The 21,783-nt window shown below is 42.0% G+C and overlaps 1 protein-coding gene across 3 annotated transcripts in view; it reads right to left on the bottom strand.

Annotated features, from left to right (window-relative positions):
• PTH2R (parathyroid hormone 2 receptor) overlaps positions 1–8,137 on the bottom strand; it is a 143,999-nt gene extending 135,862 nt beyond the window's left edge. For all 3 annotated transcript variants that reach the window (XM_049106577.1, XM_049106578.1, XM_049106579.1), the window contains exon 1: positions 8,036–8,137. In XM_049106577.1, the coding sequence (XP_048962534.1) occupies positions 8,036–8,110 (75 nt within the window). In that variant the 5' untranslated portion in view covers positions 8,111–8,137. The remainder of the gene's footprint in view (positions 1–8,035) is intronic.
• Positions 8,138–21,783: the final 13,646 nt, after the last annotated feature.

The raw sequence follows: 21,783 nt of genomic DNA, 5'->3' as shown, positions 1-21,783 counted from the left end.
ACACAGAAGTCTGTTCCAATCTAGTCATATAAATATTTGGCCAAATAGAGTACGAAGCAACACTTTTGTTTGTCTGCTAGGTTTTTAAGGGTGTTATCAGTATGTATCTTATTATTAAGAAGAGTATTTGACTTATTTGGTGATTCAAGCAGCAATGTATAATAATATATAACATCCTCCACCTATGATCATGGAAACACCAATATTGAATGAGTATCTAATCATCTAATGTGAGGTACCATATACTGTAGAAAAGTTATTAAGAACCAGTTAGGCACTGTCTGTGGCAGAACTTCAAAACAATTAATATGACATATTTTTAAGGAAATAGCATATCAGGAGCGCCAGGGTGGCTCAATCAGTTCAGTGTCCAACTCTTGGTTTCAGCTCAGGCCATGATCACGGGGCCCTGGGATTGAGCCCCGTGTCAGGCTCTACACTCAGCGTGGAGTCTACTTGAGATTTTTTTTCTCTCCTTCTCCCTCTGCCCCTCCCTCTCATGCTGTCTCTCTCTCTCTCTCTCTAAAGTAAATAAATAAAATCTTAAAAAAAGAAATAGCATGCCATTTATGGCTTTAAAATAAAAATCCTACATGATATAAACTCAGAACTTTCTATAATAGCCTACCATTTAACAATTTAATAAAATTAGCACTGATGAACATGAACAAATATCATACTTGATAAATCTTTAGAAGTCTCATTGAAGTAATAAACAAGATAAGATGCACGTAATAATTACTACTGTCCAACATTACATTGGGAGTTGTAGTTAATGTAGTAAATAAGACAATAGATAAAAAAAATAGATATACTTATTGGAGAAAATTGTTACTGCTCCAGAATAAACTTGGTAGGTGTGAATCAGTAAATAAAAATAATCAAGGGACGTCTGGGTGGCTCAGCAGTTTAGCACCTGCCTTCGGCCCAGGGCGTGATCCTGGAGTCCTGGGATCAAGTCCCACATCGGGCTCCCCTCCAGGAGCCTGCTTCTCCCTCTGCCTGTGGTTTCTGACCCTCTCTCTCTCTCTCTGTGTGTGTGTGTCTCTCATGAATAAATAAATAAAATCTTTTTAAAAAAATAATTGAGTCTCTATACCAGCAATAGCTAGTTAGAAAAATAATAGAAATGATGATGACGATAGCAACAACAGTAATGGCTAAGAGAGTGAGCAAACTCTGTGACAGGTGCTACAGTAAATGTTCCTTCTGAGGTTTTCATGGTGTATAATCCATACAGCAACTCAATGAATTTGGTATCAGGTCATCCCCACTTTTCAAATGGGTTCTTGAGATGTAAGTAACAGCTAGAGAGAAGGAAACGTAGATTCCAAACTCAGTTCTGATATCAAAGTCCATAATCTTAACCATTTTATATACTCCTTCCCCCTCCAGAAAGCTATGATTTACTTTCAGTGAGCATCTATAAAATTCCATCAGCCAATGGAATAACTGTCAAGCTCAACACTGAGCCTACTTTATCAGCCATTAGGAAGAGGGAGCTCTCGAAACACTGAACTCTCTTAGAGTTCTTGTCTTTCCATCTCCATGACCAGATACTGGATCTTTGACCTCTGGCCCTCAGAGGAGAGTGACCCTTTTAAAATTAAAACAGAGAAAAATATAAAATTAAATTAAATTAAAAGAGTAAATGATTAGAGCCTTCGGTTCCAAGTGGTGTTAAAGAGGATGAATTGTCTTAAAAAGAAAAAAAATACAAATAAGCTTATTCAAACATTTTTGCAGAACCTACTATCCAAAGACACCATGCTGATTGTCACAGGGTGTTTCAAATTGTTTGTTCGTCCAGTTTTCCCTTTGAATTTACAATTTAGAGGTAATCTTATAGAAAATCTATCTGTACACCCTCTTTTAAACAAGTTAGCCAGTGCTTTTACTTCCATGATACTCTCATTGAGAATATCATTCACACATGTGGTTTCAGGTACTCCCTATAAAGTGCTGGTGCTAAATCCAGAGTTTTCTTAAGCTTTTAAAATCCAATATCCAACCATCTAGTCAATATCTCAGGCATTTCACTCCCAGCTTATCTAAAAATTTCACTCCTTGTATTTGCTCCAATCCACTCGTCCTTCAGCTGAATGTACCTTCTATCTCTTGAATCCATCTGCCTTCTTGCATCTCTAGTTCTACAAGGACACACCAGTGATTGTGAGAACAGTTGCAACTGCCTTCTGATTAATGACTCGGTCTTCAGAATGACTTCTTCAAAGGGCAAGACAGATATTAACCAATACTTGTATTAATAAATGTAAAATTATAACATCTATCAGTGCAAAGAATAAAATGTCCAATTGCTGTCAGAATGCAACTGGGTTCTAAAGGGGAAACTGTAAGGTATAGAAGGCACATTTTTGGAGGCAGAAAGAATACACACACACACACCATTTAAAAGCTTTCAGTGCAAGGGGAGTGCACCTAGGTGGCTCAGTGGTTGAGCATCTACCTTTGGCTCAGGTCGTGATCCCAGGGTCATTGGATAGAGTCCCACATCAGGCTCCCTGCGGGGAGCCTGCTTCTCCTTCTACCTATGTCTCTGTGTCTCTCATGAATAAATAAATAAACTCTTTTTTAAAAATAAATAAAATCTTTCAGGGACTCCCAATCAGTTTAGAAATAATCTCAATCTAATAATCATTCCATTAAAAAGCCCTTAACGAATCTACTAATAGAAAAGAGCTGGCATTTTCATTATTGGGCACCTTAAGGCTTTTGTGCATTTGCATATTTTTCAATTCAATATTCCCACATCCCCTGAGATAAACACCATCATCACTGCCACAATAGATTGGAGGAAACAGGAGGCTCAGAAGGTACTGACTGCCGAGAATCACATTGCTGTTAAAAGATTTAAAGCCTAACTCAGGGAGAAAGCAAAACCCGAACAGAGAGACAAGAGAACATGGATTCTAGTCGATGACAAAACCCACTGAAGCTCACAACTGGAAAATAAATGGAATGTGTGAATGTTAGATGAAAATGTTCAATTTTTATTCATGAAGAGTTGAGGAAGTTCCAAGGAAATGAAACCTCCCTGTGCATTGCCAGGAAAAGGCCACCCCTGCTCCCCGCCCTTGCAGCTCCGAGGCCCTGGGGGGCTGAGGATTCCACCCACAGCTGGCGCAGCCACCCAGAAGGCCGCACCCCAGGGATACAAGGCTCACCCAGGCCCGGCAGACAAATGAAAACTGTCCTGGCTGTCGAAGGGAAAGAAGGAGAACGAACGAACCACTGGATCTTTAACCACAGTAGCGCTTCTGGAAGTATGCATGATGCAGACACACTCAGCAGCCAAGTTTCACCTCGATGTTTTTGAGAGTAGTCTCTTAGCCAGCGTCTCGGAGGAGCTGCCTATGTCCTAATGACGTCCTCATCCTTGAATCTACCAGTGATGGCTTGTTGCTAGTTTCATCTGCTATCACCACGATCTCCAACTGATACAGAGCTTGAGATGTGGCTGCAGGCTTATTTATTTGGTTTTCTATCTATCTCTCTTTTTTTATCTTATGCCCCACTCCTACTTCTCTGCCTTCCCATATGCAACCACTTATGTGAAATTTATATACACATATATCTCTTATCTGGATGTCTACACAATATGTATGGCTGCTTGACTGTGCATATATTTAAATATATGTAAACAGCACTGTGTCATATAGCGCATTGTTTATATGCTATATCCTATTCTGTTTGAAACATCTCATACATGCTGTTTTGTGTACATTGAATCCACTGCTTTTTATTGCCTCATACCTCACTATAAATACCCATATTGACCCCAATACCACAGAATTATTGCAATAACCACTATGAACTTGTGTAAGAAATTCCTTGGGAAATATACACAGGGGTGGATATTGTTGGGACAGAGGGCTAGAGAGACATAATTTAGCTAAGCAGTGCCCAACTGATCTCCACAATGAGGACACCAACCTGAGGGAGGGGTTCCAGGGTCGAAGTCTGGGTGTGAATCATGACTACTCGTTAGCTGTGTGACCTGAGAATATCACCTAACATCTTAGTCCCATTTTCTCACTTATGAAATGAATAATTACAGCGTCTATCTCACAAAGTTACTACGAGAATTAAATGACATAATAATGGATTAAAGTGCTTAGCACAGTATTTGGCACTTGGTAGGTAAATAAATATTATCACTGATTGTCGTCCCCTCCCCCCTAATAAGAGATTTCTGATTCCCCAAAGACTGAATCTTCACACTGGAAGGTCAGTAGAGCTAATCCTTCTCACTGAACAGAATAAGAGTAGAAACATCAAGTTTCACACCCAACGAGGTTGCATGTTTTCAGAGGAGGAATGTGAATGTGGCTTTTGGGTTCCCAGGCCATTCTTTGCCCACATCAGAATGTCCACGAGAGTGTTGGTATTCCACGCAGGCAAAAAATGAATGATTACTGGAAAACAAAACCTGCCCACTAGTATCTGCTCATGCCTAGTATTGTATAGAACTTACATACTTCCACTCAATAGGTCATATCTTCCGAGAATTTTCTCCTGTCATGGTGATGGATTTGTACTCTCTTCAGGCACATACACTGTCAGAACCACTGATACGCAACCATGGAGCCTGGGGAAGGTGACTGAATCACATGGGGTCAGCCCATTGTCAAGCCCAGCAAAACCAACATTGTTCCTTGATAATTTCATAAGGAAGGCAGACACAGAGGTGCACCACCGACACAGTCCTTCAAGAAAGAACCAACTACTTGTCTGGAAGGAGTGTGGTTTTGGGACAGCCTCCAGCTGCAGTTCAAACATCTGTCTCAAGTTTGAAACCAAGTGTACAATTACATAAACAATCCTGAGCTAATGAGTAAGCAACAGTTAGAGTACAAGGACCTGGCCATTCTATCATCACATGGGGCTCCTCTGGTGGGCAACCTGTATCCTGAGCTCTCCATGAGGTTGGCCAAGACTGTGCCAGATTTGCGTCCTGGTCTGTGGCTCTCCCTGTTCAATCCTACTTTCTCACTATTTTCTCTCTCACAGGTACTTTTCACAGTACCCCCAATAAACCTACTGTACCATTAACTCCATCTCAGAGTCTGTGTCCAGAAGGACCCATTGACATAGCAAACAAAATACTACACATACTTATACAGTGCTCCCCATTCCCATGTGATAATCTGACTTCAAGAAATATATTATGAGGCACTGTAATGACATCTGATACGTGATCGCATGAGTTCTGAACTGTGCTTTGAAGCAAAGGCAGCCTCTTCTTTGCCAACCAAAAACCACAGGGATCTTTAAAAACAATTAATAGATACTAGTCTATAGTATCTATTTTGTGATGTTTATTAAATATTAAACATTTGTTCGACACAAGCTATTCTGCTTTGATACATTCCCTTCATTGTTCTATCAATATATTTTCTAAATTTAATATATATGTTAGGTAGGAATGAAGATGAAGAGACTGAAGACCAGAGAAGGTGTCAACGTGTCAATGTAACTCACTTTATTTTAACCTTCAGATTTTGTTTAAAGGGCCAAAAAATTTTTTTAATTTTTATTTACTTATGATAGTCACACAGAGAGAGAGAAAGAGAGAGAGGCAGAGACACAGGCAGAGGGAGAAGCAGGCTCCATGCACCGGGAGCCCGATGTGGGATTCGATCCCGGGTCTCCAGGATCACGCCCTGGGCCAAAGGCAGGCGCTAAACCGCTGCGCCACCCAGGGATCCCAGGGCCAAAAATTTAATACACTACTATAAACTACCATTTCATACATTCTTAATTAACAAACATAAACAGAAGTCAACTTAAAGCAAGGTATCTCCACCAGGGCTCATTTTTGAGAGAGACTTTCAGCAACATCTAAAGACATTTTGTGGTTGTCGCAACCGGGCAGAGGGGACACTACTGGCATCTAGTGGAGAGGACGGGAATGCTGCTAAATATCCTAATGCACAAGACAGTCTCACAACAACAAAAAAATTATATGGCCCAAAATGTCAGCAGTACCAGTGGAGGTTTAAATTATAGAAAAATTATCCAATGTCTTGAGTGGTTTACTGAAAACTAAAAGTAAGAGAAATATTCTGCCCACAATCTCAAAATGATATTTCGTTGTGGTGCTAAGCAGTATCTCCCCCATTCCCCTCACAAAAGCAATCTGGAACACTGAATAAGGTAAATGGCTACAGTTCACTTGCCCCTTGTGCAAGGGAGCAGTGTTTTTAAGCATATTATTCAAATACCTTATAAGATGCAAATGTAGGAAGTACATTAGAGATCACCAGAGTTCCATAACTGTCACCAAATCCTTTTTTTCCCATTTGCTCATATTCCTTCTGGTGAAATTTTTCAGGTTTGAGCATGCCCTACCTTCAAGCATCCATTGCTAATATCCTTAGTCAACGTACAACACACATATTGTTCGATTTTTTAACAAAACAAGTTTGCATTAAACATCCCAGCCACGCTAGGTAAAGCCCAGTATTTAGCAGGGCAGGGTACTATAATTTTTTTTAACTTATGTGGGCTATATGGTAAATAACAATAGTAATAATAATAATAATAATAATACTTTTTAAATTGCGCTTTTAGGATAATTGACTTTTAAACCGATCGTCTGAAAGCCAAGAACATAATATTAAGTTTAGGTAGTATCAGTACATAAATCAATGCCTTAATATTCTCACGGTTAAATAATTAAAAAAAAAACCAAAAACAAAATATTTAGGGCTCCATTTGACGGTCGAGGTGCGCCCCCTGCTGAACAGAAGAGAGAAATGACGTTGATAGAGTTTAAATTCACAGGCTCCTAAGCCTTACACCCACCTCGCCATACACCTCGTCCATACAGCTCATCCGAAAAGCTGCGTGAAAACCTCCTATTTTATTTGACTCAAAAAAAAAAAAAATGTGAGGTTGAATTGCCACTTGCACACTAGAAAGGCCCTATTCCAAAAGATCACCCAGAAAATCTCTAAACAGTATTAGCAACACGAAATGACAACTAACGTTTGCTCTTCACAGGAACAAGCTGAGCCCTACTTAACACTGTATTTTGTTTTCTGCCGAGTGTCTTCTCTCTAATGATGCGCGACTGTCTGGCGGGGGAGCCGCTCATCCGCTTAGTCGTCACCGTCGATCCGAGAAGTTTAAGTTCTCAAAAGTGACGGTCAGCCGCCCGCAAAGATATCTCGACTAACGAAACGGGACCCAAGGAGTCTCCGGGCAAGAAAAGTTCGTTCGCCTCCCAGTCCGGCCCTCCTGACCCAGAACACACCCCCGTGCGCACAGCCCCGACTCTCAGACGCCCCGACGCTGGTCCTGGTCCGAGCGGTACCGGGCCCGGGACGCTCGCCTAAAGCATCCCCCGCGGCTCCGCTAGATGCCTGCCGAGCGCTGAGGGACGCGCACGTGTGTGTGTGTGTGTGTGTGTGTGCGCGCGCGAGTGCCTGGGTGTGTGCGCGTGAGTGTGAGCGCGTGAGCACCCGGCGGTGTGCGCGTGTGCGCGCGTGAGTGTGAGTGCACGAGCGCCCGGCCGTGTGCGCGTGTGTGCGCGTGAGTGTGCGTGTGAGTGTGAGTGCACGAGCGCCCGGCCGTGTGCGCGTGTGTGCGCGTGAGTGTGCGTGTGAGTGTGAGTGCACGAGCGCCCGGCCGTGTGTGCGCGTGAGTGTGAGTGCAGGAGCGCCCGGCCGTGTGCGCGTGTGTGTACGTGAGTGCACGAGCGCCCGGCCGTGTGCGTGTGTGTGCGCGTGAGTGTGAGTGCAGGAGCGCCCGGCCGTGTGCGCGTGTGTGCGCGTGAGTGTGAGTGCACGAGCGCCCGGCCGTGTGCGCGTGTGTGCGCGTGAGTGTGAGCGCGTGAGCACCCGGCGGTGTGCGCGTGTGCGCGCGTGAGTGTGAGTGCACGAGCGCCCGGCCGTGTGCATGTGCGTGTGCGTGTGCGTGTGCGCGGGAGGCGCGCGGCGCGGGGTCCGCCCGTCAGCGCCGAGCCCGAGGCTCCCTCGGGCCGCAGGGGCAGCGCCGCACCTGCTCTTACCTGGGCTCCGGCGAGAAGGCAGCCGCCGAGCAGCAGCCACGCCCGCGCCTGGGGCGCCGCTCCCGGCCCGGCCATGCCCGGACCCGCCCTCCCGGAGCCCGGAGCCCGGCGCCCGGAGCCCTCGCAAGTTGGCGGGCGCGGGGCACCCTCGGGGCGGGGAGCGCGGCGCGGCGGGGGCGGCCCGGGGCGCGCGTCGGATCCCGGGCCCGCGCCGAGGCCCGCCCCGCCCCCCGCCCCCTCCCCCCTCCCGCCCGGGGGCCCCGCTCGGCTCCCGGCCCGGACGCGCCGCCCCGCGGGGCCCGGTGGGAGGAGGGGGCGCGCGGACCCCCGGCCCGGCTCGCGGGGCGCCCCGCGGGGCTGCAGGGGGCGCTCCCGGTCGGGGTCCCGGCGTCCCGTCTGCACGTGCGTCCGCTCGGCCCCGGCCCCCGGCCCCTCGGGGCGTCCCGGGGCTCGGGGAGGGCTCCGCGAGCTCCCTGTGCCCAGCCGCGCGCTGCCCCGGCTCACGGGAGGCCCCGGTGGTGCGGCCGGGCGGGCGCTGCCCCTGCGGCCCGCCCCGCCCCGCCCCGCCGTCTCCCGGCCCCACCGGTTCCCGACTGCCTGGCTCCAAACCACACTAGTATCAAGTCTGTGTGTGCGTGGGGGGGGGGGGGGGGGCGGGCGATTGAGAGAGACGGAAGGAGGGAGGGACAGTCTACTCCAGCAGAAATCTCTAGGTCAAAATTTCTTTGCATCATTTTGCGAGTTTTGGGTCCAGGCATCATAGAAAGACGACTGATATTTGTTTATAGAGTGTGTGCGTGTGCGTGTGTGTGTGTGTGTGTGTGTGTTTAAATATCTTCATTTGGGACAAAGCCTGTTCCCTTATTGTTCTAATAGGTGCAACCATCAAGACGCCAGAGACCTTGCTTTAGGGACCTTGAGTCCGGGAATATTTAGTCTCCCAGCATCTGATGCAGTTTGGAAAGACTGACCCCCATAGACAGAACATGATAACTCCCTCCCCGCTTGACCATGACGATCTGTGATTTGTCACCGTCAGCTTTCATACGAGTGCCAAAGTGAAAACTGGGTTTGCTTTTAAAACTTCCAGATTATGAATGGTTGGCCACCCTGAAACACTAGAAAGGGGTAACTTCTATTTCCACTTCCCCAGGTCTGAAATGTTCGCTCCTATCTCTAGCTTAATAGCATCGTTTACATTGTTTGTGTGTATTGTGAACTATCTTGTGCTTTTTGGAAGTAGCAAAATATATTCAACATATGCATATGCACAGAGCCGTAAAATTACCAAGTAAAGTTCACTTTCTACTATTCTATCAAAGATTTATAACACTCTCTATGGTGACTATTATCTAAAGTCTTCAGTTTGGTTAAATTATTTAGAACTGAGGCACTGAGGTGGCTCAGTTAAGCGTCTGCCTTGGGCTCAGGTCATGATCTTCAGGTCCTGGGATCAAGCCCCACGGTGGGCTCCTAGCTCAGCCGGCATCTGCTTTTCTCTCTCCCTCTCCCTCTGTGCCTCACCATTGATCGTTCTCTCTCTCTCAAATAAATAAATAAAATATTTTAAAATAGATAAATGAGAACTGCTACCTTTTCTATTATCCTACTCAAGCAGGAAAATAGTGGTAATAGTATTAATACTGATACATTAGGTATCTATTATCTATTAGTATAAAGCATTAAGTGCTTTATTTCATTGCAGTTACTCTTCGGAGTACTTCACATAAAATTAGCCAATTTTCCATTAACCCTGTGAGATGGGCATTATTGCTTTCCATATTTATAGATGAGGAAACAGATAGTAAGTCACTTGCCCAAGGTCCGGGTGTTCTATCATTGTGGCACCACTAATCATGTGTCCTTCTATTTGTGCAAAAGTATTATTACAGATTTTTTCCATATTCCTTAGGCCTCAAAAACCAGAAACACTCTTCCAGGAGTTTTTACTTTCATTTGTTTGTTCCCCATCTCTAAACTAGAGAATAGGGATCCCTGGGTGGCGCAGCGGTTTGGCGCCTGCCTTTGGCCCAGGGCGCGATCCTGGAGACCCAGGATCGAATCCCACGTCGGGCTCCCGGTGCATGGAGCCTGCTTCTCCCTCTGCCTATGTCTCTGCCTCTCTCTCTCTCTCTCTCTCTCTCTCTGACTATCATAAATAAATAAAAAAAAAATTAAAAAAAAAATAAATAAACTAGAGAATAATTTACTGTGTATTATAGTAGTGGTTCTAAGCCAGGGACAATTTTGTTCCCCAGGGACATCTGGCAACGTGTGGAGAAATTTTGAGTTGTGTCATATTTTTGGTGTCTCACTACACATTACTAGTACGTACTGGGCAGAGGCCAGTGATGCTGCTCAACATCCTACAATTCACATGACAGTTTCTCGTGACAGAAATATCTGTCATTACTGATAAGGTTGAGAAACTCTACAGCACAAAGGGTACCCCAAATTGTTAGCTGTTTATCAACTAGATAGTCAATAAAATAAGATAGGCCTATACATTGGAACTTAAAATCAATTTGTGTGAAATTTCCGCCATTCAAATGGTTCATTCAAAAAGAAAAAAACAAAAAACAAATGGTTCGTTCATATAAATGGATAAAAATCCACAGGCTCTACTAGAGCATATAAAGTTTTGAAGATATTAAATTATGCTAAATGAAAAAAGGTAGGTAAAATAATTACAAAAACTGCTGTGATATCATCAGGATATTTGTGACTCTTGTCATAAAATATATGATTCTGATATTAGGGGTAAACTTGGAATAAGTATTTTAGTTGTAAACTGATTAAAAAAAAAAAAAAAAAAAAAAAAAAAACACCCGTAGGGGTAATTGGGTGGCTCAATCAGGTAAACATCCCACTCTTGATTTCATCTCAGGTCATGATCTCAGGGTTATGAAATCGAGCTCTGTGTAGGACTCTGCACTTGGCAGGGAGTCTGCTTGAGATTCTCTCCTTCTCCCTCTGCTCCTCCCCCTGCTCGCACTCATTCTCTCTCTCTCTCTCTCTCTCAAATAAATAAATCTTTTTTAAAAAAAAAAAAAACCTTTATGCAAAGTTGATGGAGTGACTTAACCCAACAAATCTCTGCAAATGACATCTTGTCAATCCTTAAATTCAATGAAAGATAATGACAGTTCTGAGCATCCCCACTCACAAATGAAAAACAGGATCTTGATCATTAAGAGACTCAACCCCCAAGAAAATCGTAGCCCCAAGGAAATTATGTGATTTCTGGCAGTTTTGTTTTGCTATCTTTTGTAGGTCCGCTGTGTCACATACCGACCTGTATCAGGATTAGTCAGCATGCTTGTTAAAAATGCACATTCCTGAGCTTTCCTTCAGACCTGCTGAACCCCAATCTCCAAAGCTGGGGTTTGGAAATCCACATTTCTACAAGCTCCTGGGTGATTCTCATACAAGATGAAGCTTCAGCACCACTGTCTAGGCTGATTGGGACACGCAGCTGGTGTGAGCTTCACAGGCAGTTGTGAGGTCTGATGCCCCAAGACTTCTCTTCTGTGAAAAGTGCACTATCCTCTGCAACGAAGGAGCAGGGGTGACGGGTCAACAGCCTGCTCTGTAAGGTGGAGATATGGGGACAGTAGGTTGTTAGGCCGACTCCCCCACAACTATAGAAGAATAGTCGCATTGTGAGGCGGACTGCTTTTGTTTTTGTTGTTGTTTTTCCATTTCTGAGTGTAGGAAGGACCTGAAGCCCTGCTCTGCTCTTTCAGGCTCCCGTGCTCCTTGCTGAGCTTCTCTTGAGCAGACCCACACACGGTCTCTAAGGAACAATTTGAAAAGCTTTATTCTGGGAGCGAAGGTCCCTGCTATCAGCTGCTCTGTGTTTGGGGAAAGGGCAACTAAAATGCTAAAATAATTAATTAAATTAAGATTCGTTAATCAATGTAATTTAATTGCCTTAATGACTTCTCTAAGTTCTTTCAAGCTTTTTAATCCCAAGCTTGTGTCTGGTCTCTGCTGCTGTTGCTATGTCTGTGAATGTGTCTCTATGTGTATCTGTGAATGTGTCTGTGTCTCTGTTTGTGTGTCTGTGGGTGTGAGGGGTGCGTAAGTCTGTGACAGTATGTGTTTGAAGGTGTATCTGCGTTTAACATTCCAGGAATTTCTCAAAAATTTGAGTGCACAAATCTCATTCTTTGATGTTTTCCAGTAAGATGAAGTTTGATTCTTTAAAAATCCAGAGTTGGGGCAACTGAGTGGCTCCGTGATCCAGCGTCTACCTTTGGTTCAGGTCATGAACCCGGGGTCCTGGGATCAAGTTCCGTGTTAGGCTCCCTACAGGGAGCCTACTTCTCCCTCTGCCTATGTCTCTGCTTCTCTCTGTGTCTCTTCTGAATAAATAAATAAAATCTTTTTATCAAAAATCTTAAAAATATAATAAAATAAAATAAAAATAAAAGTCCAGATTTTGATCCCTGAACAATGCAGGAATTAGACGCACTGTCCCCTATTCAGTCGAAAATCCATGTATAACTTTGATTCCTCAAAAACACAACTACTGATAGCCTACTGTTGACCAGAACCTTACCAATAACATAAACAGTCAATTAATACATATTTTGTATGTTATCTGTATTAAATACTGTATTCTTACAGTAAAGTAAGCTAGAGAAAAAAATACAATTAACAAAGTCATAAGGAAGAGAAAATTTATATACAATCCCGTATTTATCAAAAAAAAGGCCACATATAAATGGACCCTTGCAGTGCAAACCATGATGTTCAAGGGTCAACTCTATATACATTTTCTCTCATTCTAATGAGGCTTTCAATAGGAAGTAGAAATAAATGTATATTCCCAGCCCACCATCTTTTTCTGGAAATGCAAGGTAAAATACATATTTAGAAATTCTTAGTCACACTTTTCTTTAACAATACATACTCCAAAAGCAAATTTTGAGAATACAGAAGAATCACAAAGAGAACAAAAGTCAGCCAAACTTCCTTTATCTCATCTTGTGTCTACTCATAATTATTTTAAAGTAAAATTGGCCTTGCAGTGTACATAACATGTTTTAAAGGAGGAGAAGCAAACAGATTCAATAAGAATGTTGTGCTGGATGGGCTTTATTACTTTTAGTTTTCTATACTCTCTATATGGCTATTGAACGATAACATTCTGGAAACAAAAAAGTCATAAAAATATTCTAGAAACAAAAATATCACTGTGATAACTTTCCTTGAACAGGTATATTTATGTGAATCACTGAATATTATCTTAAATTTTTAAATCAGAATTTGTATTAAAGATATGCTCAAATTTAAAGTTTATTGTGGATATTTACAAAGTGAGTCTATTTGTAGTCTCAATAGAGCATTCTCCTCTTGCTTTCATTGGCATTACGTTTAGAATCCTGTCCATTTAACAAAGATGACATGTAATTATTGCTTTAATATTAATTTTTAATTTGCTGATAAGGTTCACTATTATGTGGGTTTACTGGGCAATTGTATGACTTCTTAAAATCTTCCATTCTTTCCTCTTGATGGAAGAAACGAAGTGGCACGTGTAGTCTGAGGCCGGATAGCCTGGATTTGAAACCCTAGCTGTGCAACCTGGGGCAAAAGTTTATTGGAAAAGTTAAATGAGTTAACAAAGTATGAAGAGTACAGAAAAGCACAGTCTACATTTAGAATAGTAAATCTTTCCCTGGCATAAATACCAAAATGTTGTCCCAACACTATTTTCAGCCTAATTTGTACAATTAAACACTTGTCATGCTTTATCAGTGCAGAAACTTTTCAAAAACTTTTATGTATCTAAATCTATCAATGTTTTCTGACAGTTCTTCCTTAGTTTCTATGCTAAAAGGAAACTGCACACTAAAAATTAGAGTGGCTTTTCACCAGATTTTTTTCTAGTTATTTTCTACTATTTCATAACTTTACATTTAACATTTTAAAGAGTCAAATTTGTTCAGTGGTGATTCAAGAGTTTTCCCAAGTACCTACCCAGTTAACACAGTACGAGGTGTTAGAGAATCCATCTCTTTAATGGGAAAGACATTTTGAAAAGAGATGAGGGATGAAAGTTTGCTGATGGCTCTGAAATCACAAACTCAGGCCCACATGAGGCTGCTATGCTGGAAGGGGCTTAGAAAAAAAGCAGAGTTTGCAGAGGGTTTAATAGAGCATCTTTCCATTTTACCCAGGGTAAGAATCCCATTCCTCAAACCCAGATGTGAGAGGTCCCTGTCAAGCTGTTGGAAGGGTTCCCTCCAAGTGTGTAACTGTTAAGATTTGGAAAGCTGGAAGGAATGAAGCCTCTGAGGTTCAGATCTGAGGGCTTTCTGGCTGGAACTCAGGAAGTAGGCAGATAGCAGCAGGGAAAAGCCTGGCCTTTTTATTTTTTTTTTTTAATTTTATTTATTTGAGAGAGAGAGTAAGCAAGCAAGCCATGAGCAGAAGAGCAGAAGGGCCAGGGGAAGGCAGTAAGCAGAGGAAGAAGCAGACTCCCCACTGAGCAGGGATCCTGACAAGGGGCTCCATCCCAGGACCCTGAGATCATGACCTGAACCAAAGTCTGATGTTTGGCCAACTGAGCCACCCAGGTACCCCAAGCCTGGCCACTTATACACAGGTGTAGGTCAGTTACTCAGAAGGGAAGAGGTGCTCCACAAGGAGTGGGCTTCTGTCCAGACCACAAACTGATGTGCAGTGGCTCTCATGCAAGTGGCTTTCTGTCTGTTTACTCTGGGATGGTTGTTGTCATTAATAACTTGCTTCCAATGTTCATATGAGAATTAAGTGAGGCAATTAAGTCAAAGAAAGTTATCAGCTGTACAGAATTACACAAACGACAGTGAGTCGGTATTTACAGGATACTTTCATATAGCTATTACATTCAAGTTATAATTGTTAAGATGAAAAGTCCTACAAAATACTCAGTAATTAATTTGTAGCTTAAGGGAAAATAATGAAAAGGAAGCAACAGCAAATCTTAAGGTTTTCCTACGGCTAATTAAAGGAAATAATAAATAAAGTCAGAGGCCACCTCAGTCAGGATAAAGCCTAAAGAAAATTAGGAAGTTGGACAATTATGCATTTGACATCATCACACTTCCTCTCGCTCACATCTCCCTTTTCCCTGGCTTGTTAAATGCCCAGTATTTCTCATTTGTTTCTTGAAAATTAGATGTGAACCTCTTTCCCAATAGCTAACTCACACCCCAACTTACCCTTGCCTCCAAGACTTCTGCCCCCTGTTTTCTCTTTATATTCTCTATCTGTAGAGATTTTAAAATATGTTCCCAAAATTCTTTGAAAATCTTCCCATCTGTGTGGGGGATTCTGTGTCTCTTCCCCTTGATTTTGGGCTCTGTGACTGTTCAACCTACAAAATACAGTGGAAGTGAATGCTAGCCTTCAGAAACTGGTGGCTCTCACTTCTAGGGACTCCCTTTCACTCTTGGAATTTAGCCACCATGCTCTGAGGAAGTCCAAAAAGCCCACAGAGGAACTCACATGGAGACAACTGAGGACCTCAGCTCTCATCTCTGATATTCCAGGCAACAACCAGTGCCAACTCAGCAGCCATATGAGTGAGCATTGTCAGAAATGGATCCTCTAACCCAAGCTGAGCTGCCTCAGCTACTGCTATAGAGCAGAGATTTATGAGCTAATAAATGGTGGTAGTTATTTTAAGTCATTCAAATTTGAGTTAGCTTGTTACACAGCAATAACTGAACACTATTGCACCATCAAACAATTTTTCCTGTGGTCACGAGATCTCTCTATAATGTTTATAGAGAGGGACAAAAGACCCAGGATAGCCTACACAATACTGAAGGAGAAAAAAAGTTGGAAAACTAACACTACCCAACTTTAAGACTTACTGTAAAGCTACAGTAGTCAAAATTGTGATATTATGATACAAGATCACAATTTTGTGACATTGGCAAAAGAAGAGACAATACATCAACGGAACCAAATAGCCCAGAAACAGAACCACATAAATAGGATCACTGATCTTTGGCAAAGGAGAAAGGCAATATAATGGAGCAAGGATAATCTCTCCAACAAATAACGCTGGAACAACTGGACATCCACATGCAAAAAAAAAAAAAAAAAAAAAAAAAGGTCATCTACACACAGACCTTACGCACTTTTTAAAAAATTAACTCAAAATTGATTATAGACCTAAATGTAAAATACAAAACTATAAAACTCCTAGAAGATAACACAGGATAAAACCCAGATGCCCTTAGATATGGTGGTGACTTTTAGATGTAACTCCAAAGACATGGTCCATGAAAGAAGTAAGTGATAAGCTGGACTTCAATAAAATTTAAAAATTCTGCTTTGCAAAAACAGTATCAAGAGAATTAGGAGAGAAGCCACAAACTGGGAGAAAATATTTCAAAAGACACATTTGATAAAAGACTGTCATCCAAAATATGCAAAGAACTCTTAAAATTCAACAGTAAGGAACAAACAACCCAGTTTAAAAAATGAACCAGGGATCCCTGGGTGGCGCAGCGGTTTGGTGCCTGCCTTTGGCCCAGGGCGCGATCCTGGAGACCCGGGATCGAATCCCACATCGGGCTCCCGGTGCATGGAGCCTGCTTCTCCCTCTGCCTGTGTCTCTGCCTCTCTCTCTCTCTCTCTCTCTCTGTGTGACTATCATAAATAAATAAAAATTAAAAAAATTTAAAAAAAAAAATAAAATAAAAATAAAAATAAAAAATGAACCAAAGAGCTTCTCCGGTCACCTCACCAAAGAAGATACACAGGTGATAAATAAACATATGAAAAGATGCTCCACACCACACGTCCCTAAGAAAATTCAAATTAAAACAGTAAGGAGATAGCCCTATACAACTATTAGAATGGCCAAAATCTAGAACACTGACAAAACTGAGGCTATGCATGTGTGGGGGCAGTAGGCATATGGGAGATCTCTGTGCCCTCCTCTCAAGTTTGAAGTAAATCTAAAACTACTCTAAAAAAATAATAAAGTCTTCTTCTTAAAAATCTCATCTAGACATTGGCATAGAATATGAGAATAACTTGGTTTCATTATTAGGTCATTTGTAACCATGACTCAATCTTGGCCAAATGTTGACTAGACAGGTAACCCCTTCTGCCTTAAAACTCCATTTTGTCTTTCCAAAATCATATGGCTTTCTCAAAGTTGACTCATTCTTCTGTCAAGAATTTCTGAGAAATGTGATTCTTCCCCAGAGATGCCATAAAATACAAGTATTTGAAAAATCTTTCAATTTCTTCCTGATACTTAAATCACCTCTACAAACCTATAGCCATATTTCCTCAATAAAAAGATTCCTGAGGTAGTGAGATTTACATGGAAAGCATCTGACTGGACAGAGCAGTAGCCCAGATGAAAGGGCTACAGTCGGCTGCCAATTACAATCTCTTGGATTTCATAGTGCTCTATAAAATTTTTACAAATTCCCTTCATAAATTCATATCTTACAAAATATTTGTGTCAACAAGATATCCCTGATGCCCCAAACAATCCTAGGAGATGAGGAAACTAAGGCACTCATTTCAGTCATGGGACCATTTAGATGAGGAAAGAGCAACACAAAGAAAAGCCAAGTGACTTGCAGAAGGACACACGGCAGCAGGTAGGGACCATGGCCTGGGTCTTCCATTTCCACATCCATCACTTTCCCTACTAGCCAACCCTACCCTTCTGGAATGCACTTCAGCATCTATGTAAAACTCCACAAACCTACTAAGTGACTTCTCAATTATTTTCCCATTTCTCCCACAAAGACAATTTCCAGCAGAATCACATTTTTTTAAGAGATTCTTGTTAAACCAAAGGATTAGTCACATTTCAGGCAGTATGACATATCTATCAGTGATTTATTTTTTGAGCCTTTTAACACAAGGAGCCATATGCTCCCAATGATATACTAAATAACACTTAAAAGTGAAATTTAACCCTGATAAGAAAAAGAATGACACTTTAATTTGGAGATGGATTAGGAAAAAAACATTGAAAATTGTTTTTAAGATTTTATTTATTTGAGAGAGAGAGCATGAGTAGGGGAAGGAGCAGGGGGAGAGGGACAAGCAGACTCCTTGCTGATGGGGTTCCATCCCAGGACCCTGAGACCATGACCTCAGCTGCAGTCAGATGCTTAACTTACTGAGCCACCCAGGCACCCAGAACATTGAAAATTTTAATGTAGTTCTTTCTCTAACTCTTAAAAAAAATAAAAGGTTCAAGGAATCTTGAAGAAGCTAATCTGATTAAGACTTTAAAGTGAGAGTTTGTTAGCAATTTATACTAGGAGCTTTCTAGATATCGAAGCTCACTATAAGAAGTAAATATTGACAAAAACAAAGAAACAGAACATATTATTTGTGTCCTAAAGAATATATATGACAAAAAAAGAATATATATGACAAAGCATAATGCCAACATAGCCAAAACAACGTATTACGAAAATAGCTATGGGGTACAGAGTGAGGGAGTGATCAAGTTGGGACTGAGGGGACCCGAAGGAGGCTTCTGGAAGGTAGGAAGATTTGCAAAGCTTCTAAGGTGATATGACAACAGGAAAGGATACTTATGTGCTTTGCCATGGCCCAAACTCACTACAAAGCTGGGTATATCATACGACTATGATAGAACCACATTGTATAATAGGTACAAGGAAGCAGGAAGAAAATGGCCTTGCCAGTGACAACAGGAAGGTGAGAAGTAGCAGGGGCTGGGTGTCCCTCATTACCTAAGGCACAGAACTGGCAACGGCATGGCAGCCAATCATGCACCTGCAAAGCTGAGACATTAAAATGTTTGCATGAGAAAAAGCGTTCTGTTGGGCCTGCGCAGGACAGATGCAGGAGGAGGAGCCAGGGAGCCACGTCAGAGGACCAGTTGTAGTAGGAAGGGCCAGAGCTGGATGCCAGAGCCTCACAGGGAGCAATCCTCTTCTGCCTCCAGTGTGTCCCCAAGAGGGACACGTAGCCCTGTGCAGGTGAGAGAGGATTTCGGAGAACATGGGGACTGAGTGTGCAGAGCGGCTGTGCCTGAGTCAACGGAGGACACAGAAGAGGGGGTTCCAGGCAGAGAGAAAAGCGTGTGCAAAGGGAGGGAGACATGGAGAGCATGATGGGCTCTAGAATAGCAGTTGTGAGGAGGAGGGAGCGGTGCAACCCATAAACCCAGAGGATCAAAATGAGAAGTAGGAAAATACACCAGAAGGGACAGCGCTGTGAGAAAATGTGAACAAAAACATTAACAGGACTTAGTCACTGACCGACATTGAAAGGTAAAAGGGATGGTGGGGTTAAAAACAATCCCCTTTTGGGGCTCCTGGATGGCACAGCCGGTTGAGCACCCAATTCTTGGTTTTGGCTCAGGGTCATGATCTCAGGGTGGGATGATGGAGCCCCTACTTGGGCTCTGCATTAGAGTCGGAGCCTGCTTAAGACTCTGTCCCTCCCCCTGCTCTCTCTCTCTCAAAATAAATAAATAGGAGCACCAGGGTGGCTCAGTGGTTGAGTGTCTGCCTTCGGCTCAGGTCGTGATCCTGGGGTCCTGGGATCCAGTCCCACATGGGGGGATTGCTTCTCCCTCTGCCTATGTCTCGGCCTCTCTCTCTGTGTCTCTCATGAATAAACAAATAAAATCTTAAAAATTACTTAATTTTTTAAAATCCCCTTTTGCAAGTTTTGGGGACCAAAGAATGGGGACAGTGTCAAAGGCAGGAAAGGATACACTGTTTTGTGAAGGGAGAGATGCTCATCTTTAACACTTCATGTTGCCTTTCCAGTAACATTAGAGCATACAGGTGGCAGGAGGGGGACAACTCGTGACTTTAGAGAAGAGGAAGTGGGGCAAAGATGAGCCCTGAAGACAGATTTTAAATTTGGAAGAGTCCAGATACAAGTGGAAGCTGAGACCACGAGTGGATGAGTTACTTGAAGAAACTCAATATATGCAAGAATGCAAATGATTTCCTTATAGAATTTGTATACACACATACCTGGAGTATAATTAATGAACGTACAAGCACAATGCTGCTAAACTAGATCGATTGCCTCTTGTATCCTATCCAGTTGATTTCTACTCCAGAAACAGGAAGTCAACACTTGTCAAATATTGATTAAGATCTATTATAAAATGTACATTTATCTTCTTCACAAAACTTTTTTGCTTGTAGGGAAAGGTTCAAGAGATACAAATACATCTGTTTAAATATCCAGTTAGACATCAAATGTCTTTCAATAAAAGAAAATCTTGCTTAGTTCAATATAACACACATATTTCTAGTATGTGAATATATATAGAATGTATATTGTAATGTGAATATATAACACATATTTCTAATAAAATATAGATAGTCTTTAGAAATTAAATAAACTATTCTTAACGATTATATATTTAACTCTTACTGACTTAACTTGAAAAAACTTAGATAAAATTAAGTTACTGATTTTCCCATGTCTAAAATAATTTTCCCTAAATTAGAAGAAATCAACAGGATCTGTATAAAAAGTTATAGATAATATACTACGCCTAATGCCAAAATAATCCCTAATATAATTTATTATGAACCACCCCTTAGAAATCTGAGTAATGTTGCTGTTTTTATCACAATACCAGGCTAAATTAAATATCTTTTTAAAAAGACAAAGAAAAAAGCTCTAATGAGGAAATTCAAATAGCTCTTGCTATTTTTGAAAATATAAACATATCCCACTGCAGTGTAAATAGACATATCCTTTCATTTTAGGTGGTCCCAAAGATAGGTACTGATGACTAATTTAATAACTGAGCAGATTTTTTGGCAAGTTTTTCTCAGGATATTAAAATATTACAAAAGAGAAAATTCTACTGAAGTCAATTCTATCCCTCACATTTTGGGAAATTTGGACATTACTATTCAAAATTCATATTCTATTTTGTTGGCAATAAGCAAGTATGTTACCAGCCTCTGGACATATAACCACTATAATATTTATTTTGGTAAGCAATAAACGCAGCATTCTCTGCAGAAGCAAATTGGGCCAAATAACTAAAAGAAGTAGCGTGAGATTTAGGAAGAGTTTAATTTTCCAGGTGATTTAACTGAAGAGCTATTGAATTTTTTTCCCTATAGGATTGTCAATGAAAGTTTAAGTCTCCAGAGACAGAGTGAGTGAATGTCGATATAAAGGACTGGGAGGATATTACAGAGAGGTGTGGCGCTCCACTCCTCTAAAATAATATACTAAGAAGAAAAAGGTTAGTAGAAAGTCTGCAAACTTTCTATCAGAAAGGAAGGTCAAACCTCAAATCTCTTTGTAAACAAGCAGTATTGGGGGGTCTCCAAGCCCACCATCTTCACTCTGGGTGTTTTATTTGAAGGACTCATAGGACTCAGAAGCTGTTATACTCTTGGCCTCGGTTCATGGCAGTGAAAGGATACAGATTAAACTCAATGAAGGGAAAATGCACACAATGCAAAGTTCAAGAGGAGTCAAACACAAGCTTCCAGGTGTCTTCTCCCAGTGGAGTGGCACAGACAAGCTTAACTCTCTGAAGAATGAAGCATGACAACTCATGCAAAGCACTGCAAACCAAGGAAGCTCACCCGAGGTTTGATGGCCATTGTTTTTATTAACTTCATCTACTCCAGCCTTCTTCCACCTCAAGCAAAAACAGACATTTGCCACAGATCACATTGTTAGTGCAAACTACCTGGTCAAACTGAGGCAAACAAGCCCTCAAGCATATAAAACCCCTCTTA

The sequence above is a fragment of the Canis lupus genome, chromosome 37 (genome assembly GCF_003254725.2).
Source record: "Canis lupus dingo isolate Sandy chromosome 37, ASM325472v2, whole genome shotgun sequence".
NCBI classification, from domain to species: domain Eukaryota; kingdom Metazoa; phylum Chordata; class Mammalia; order Carnivora; family Canidae; genus Canis; species Canis lupus.
This window is presented reverse-complemented; position numbering and strand designations above follow the sequence as displayed.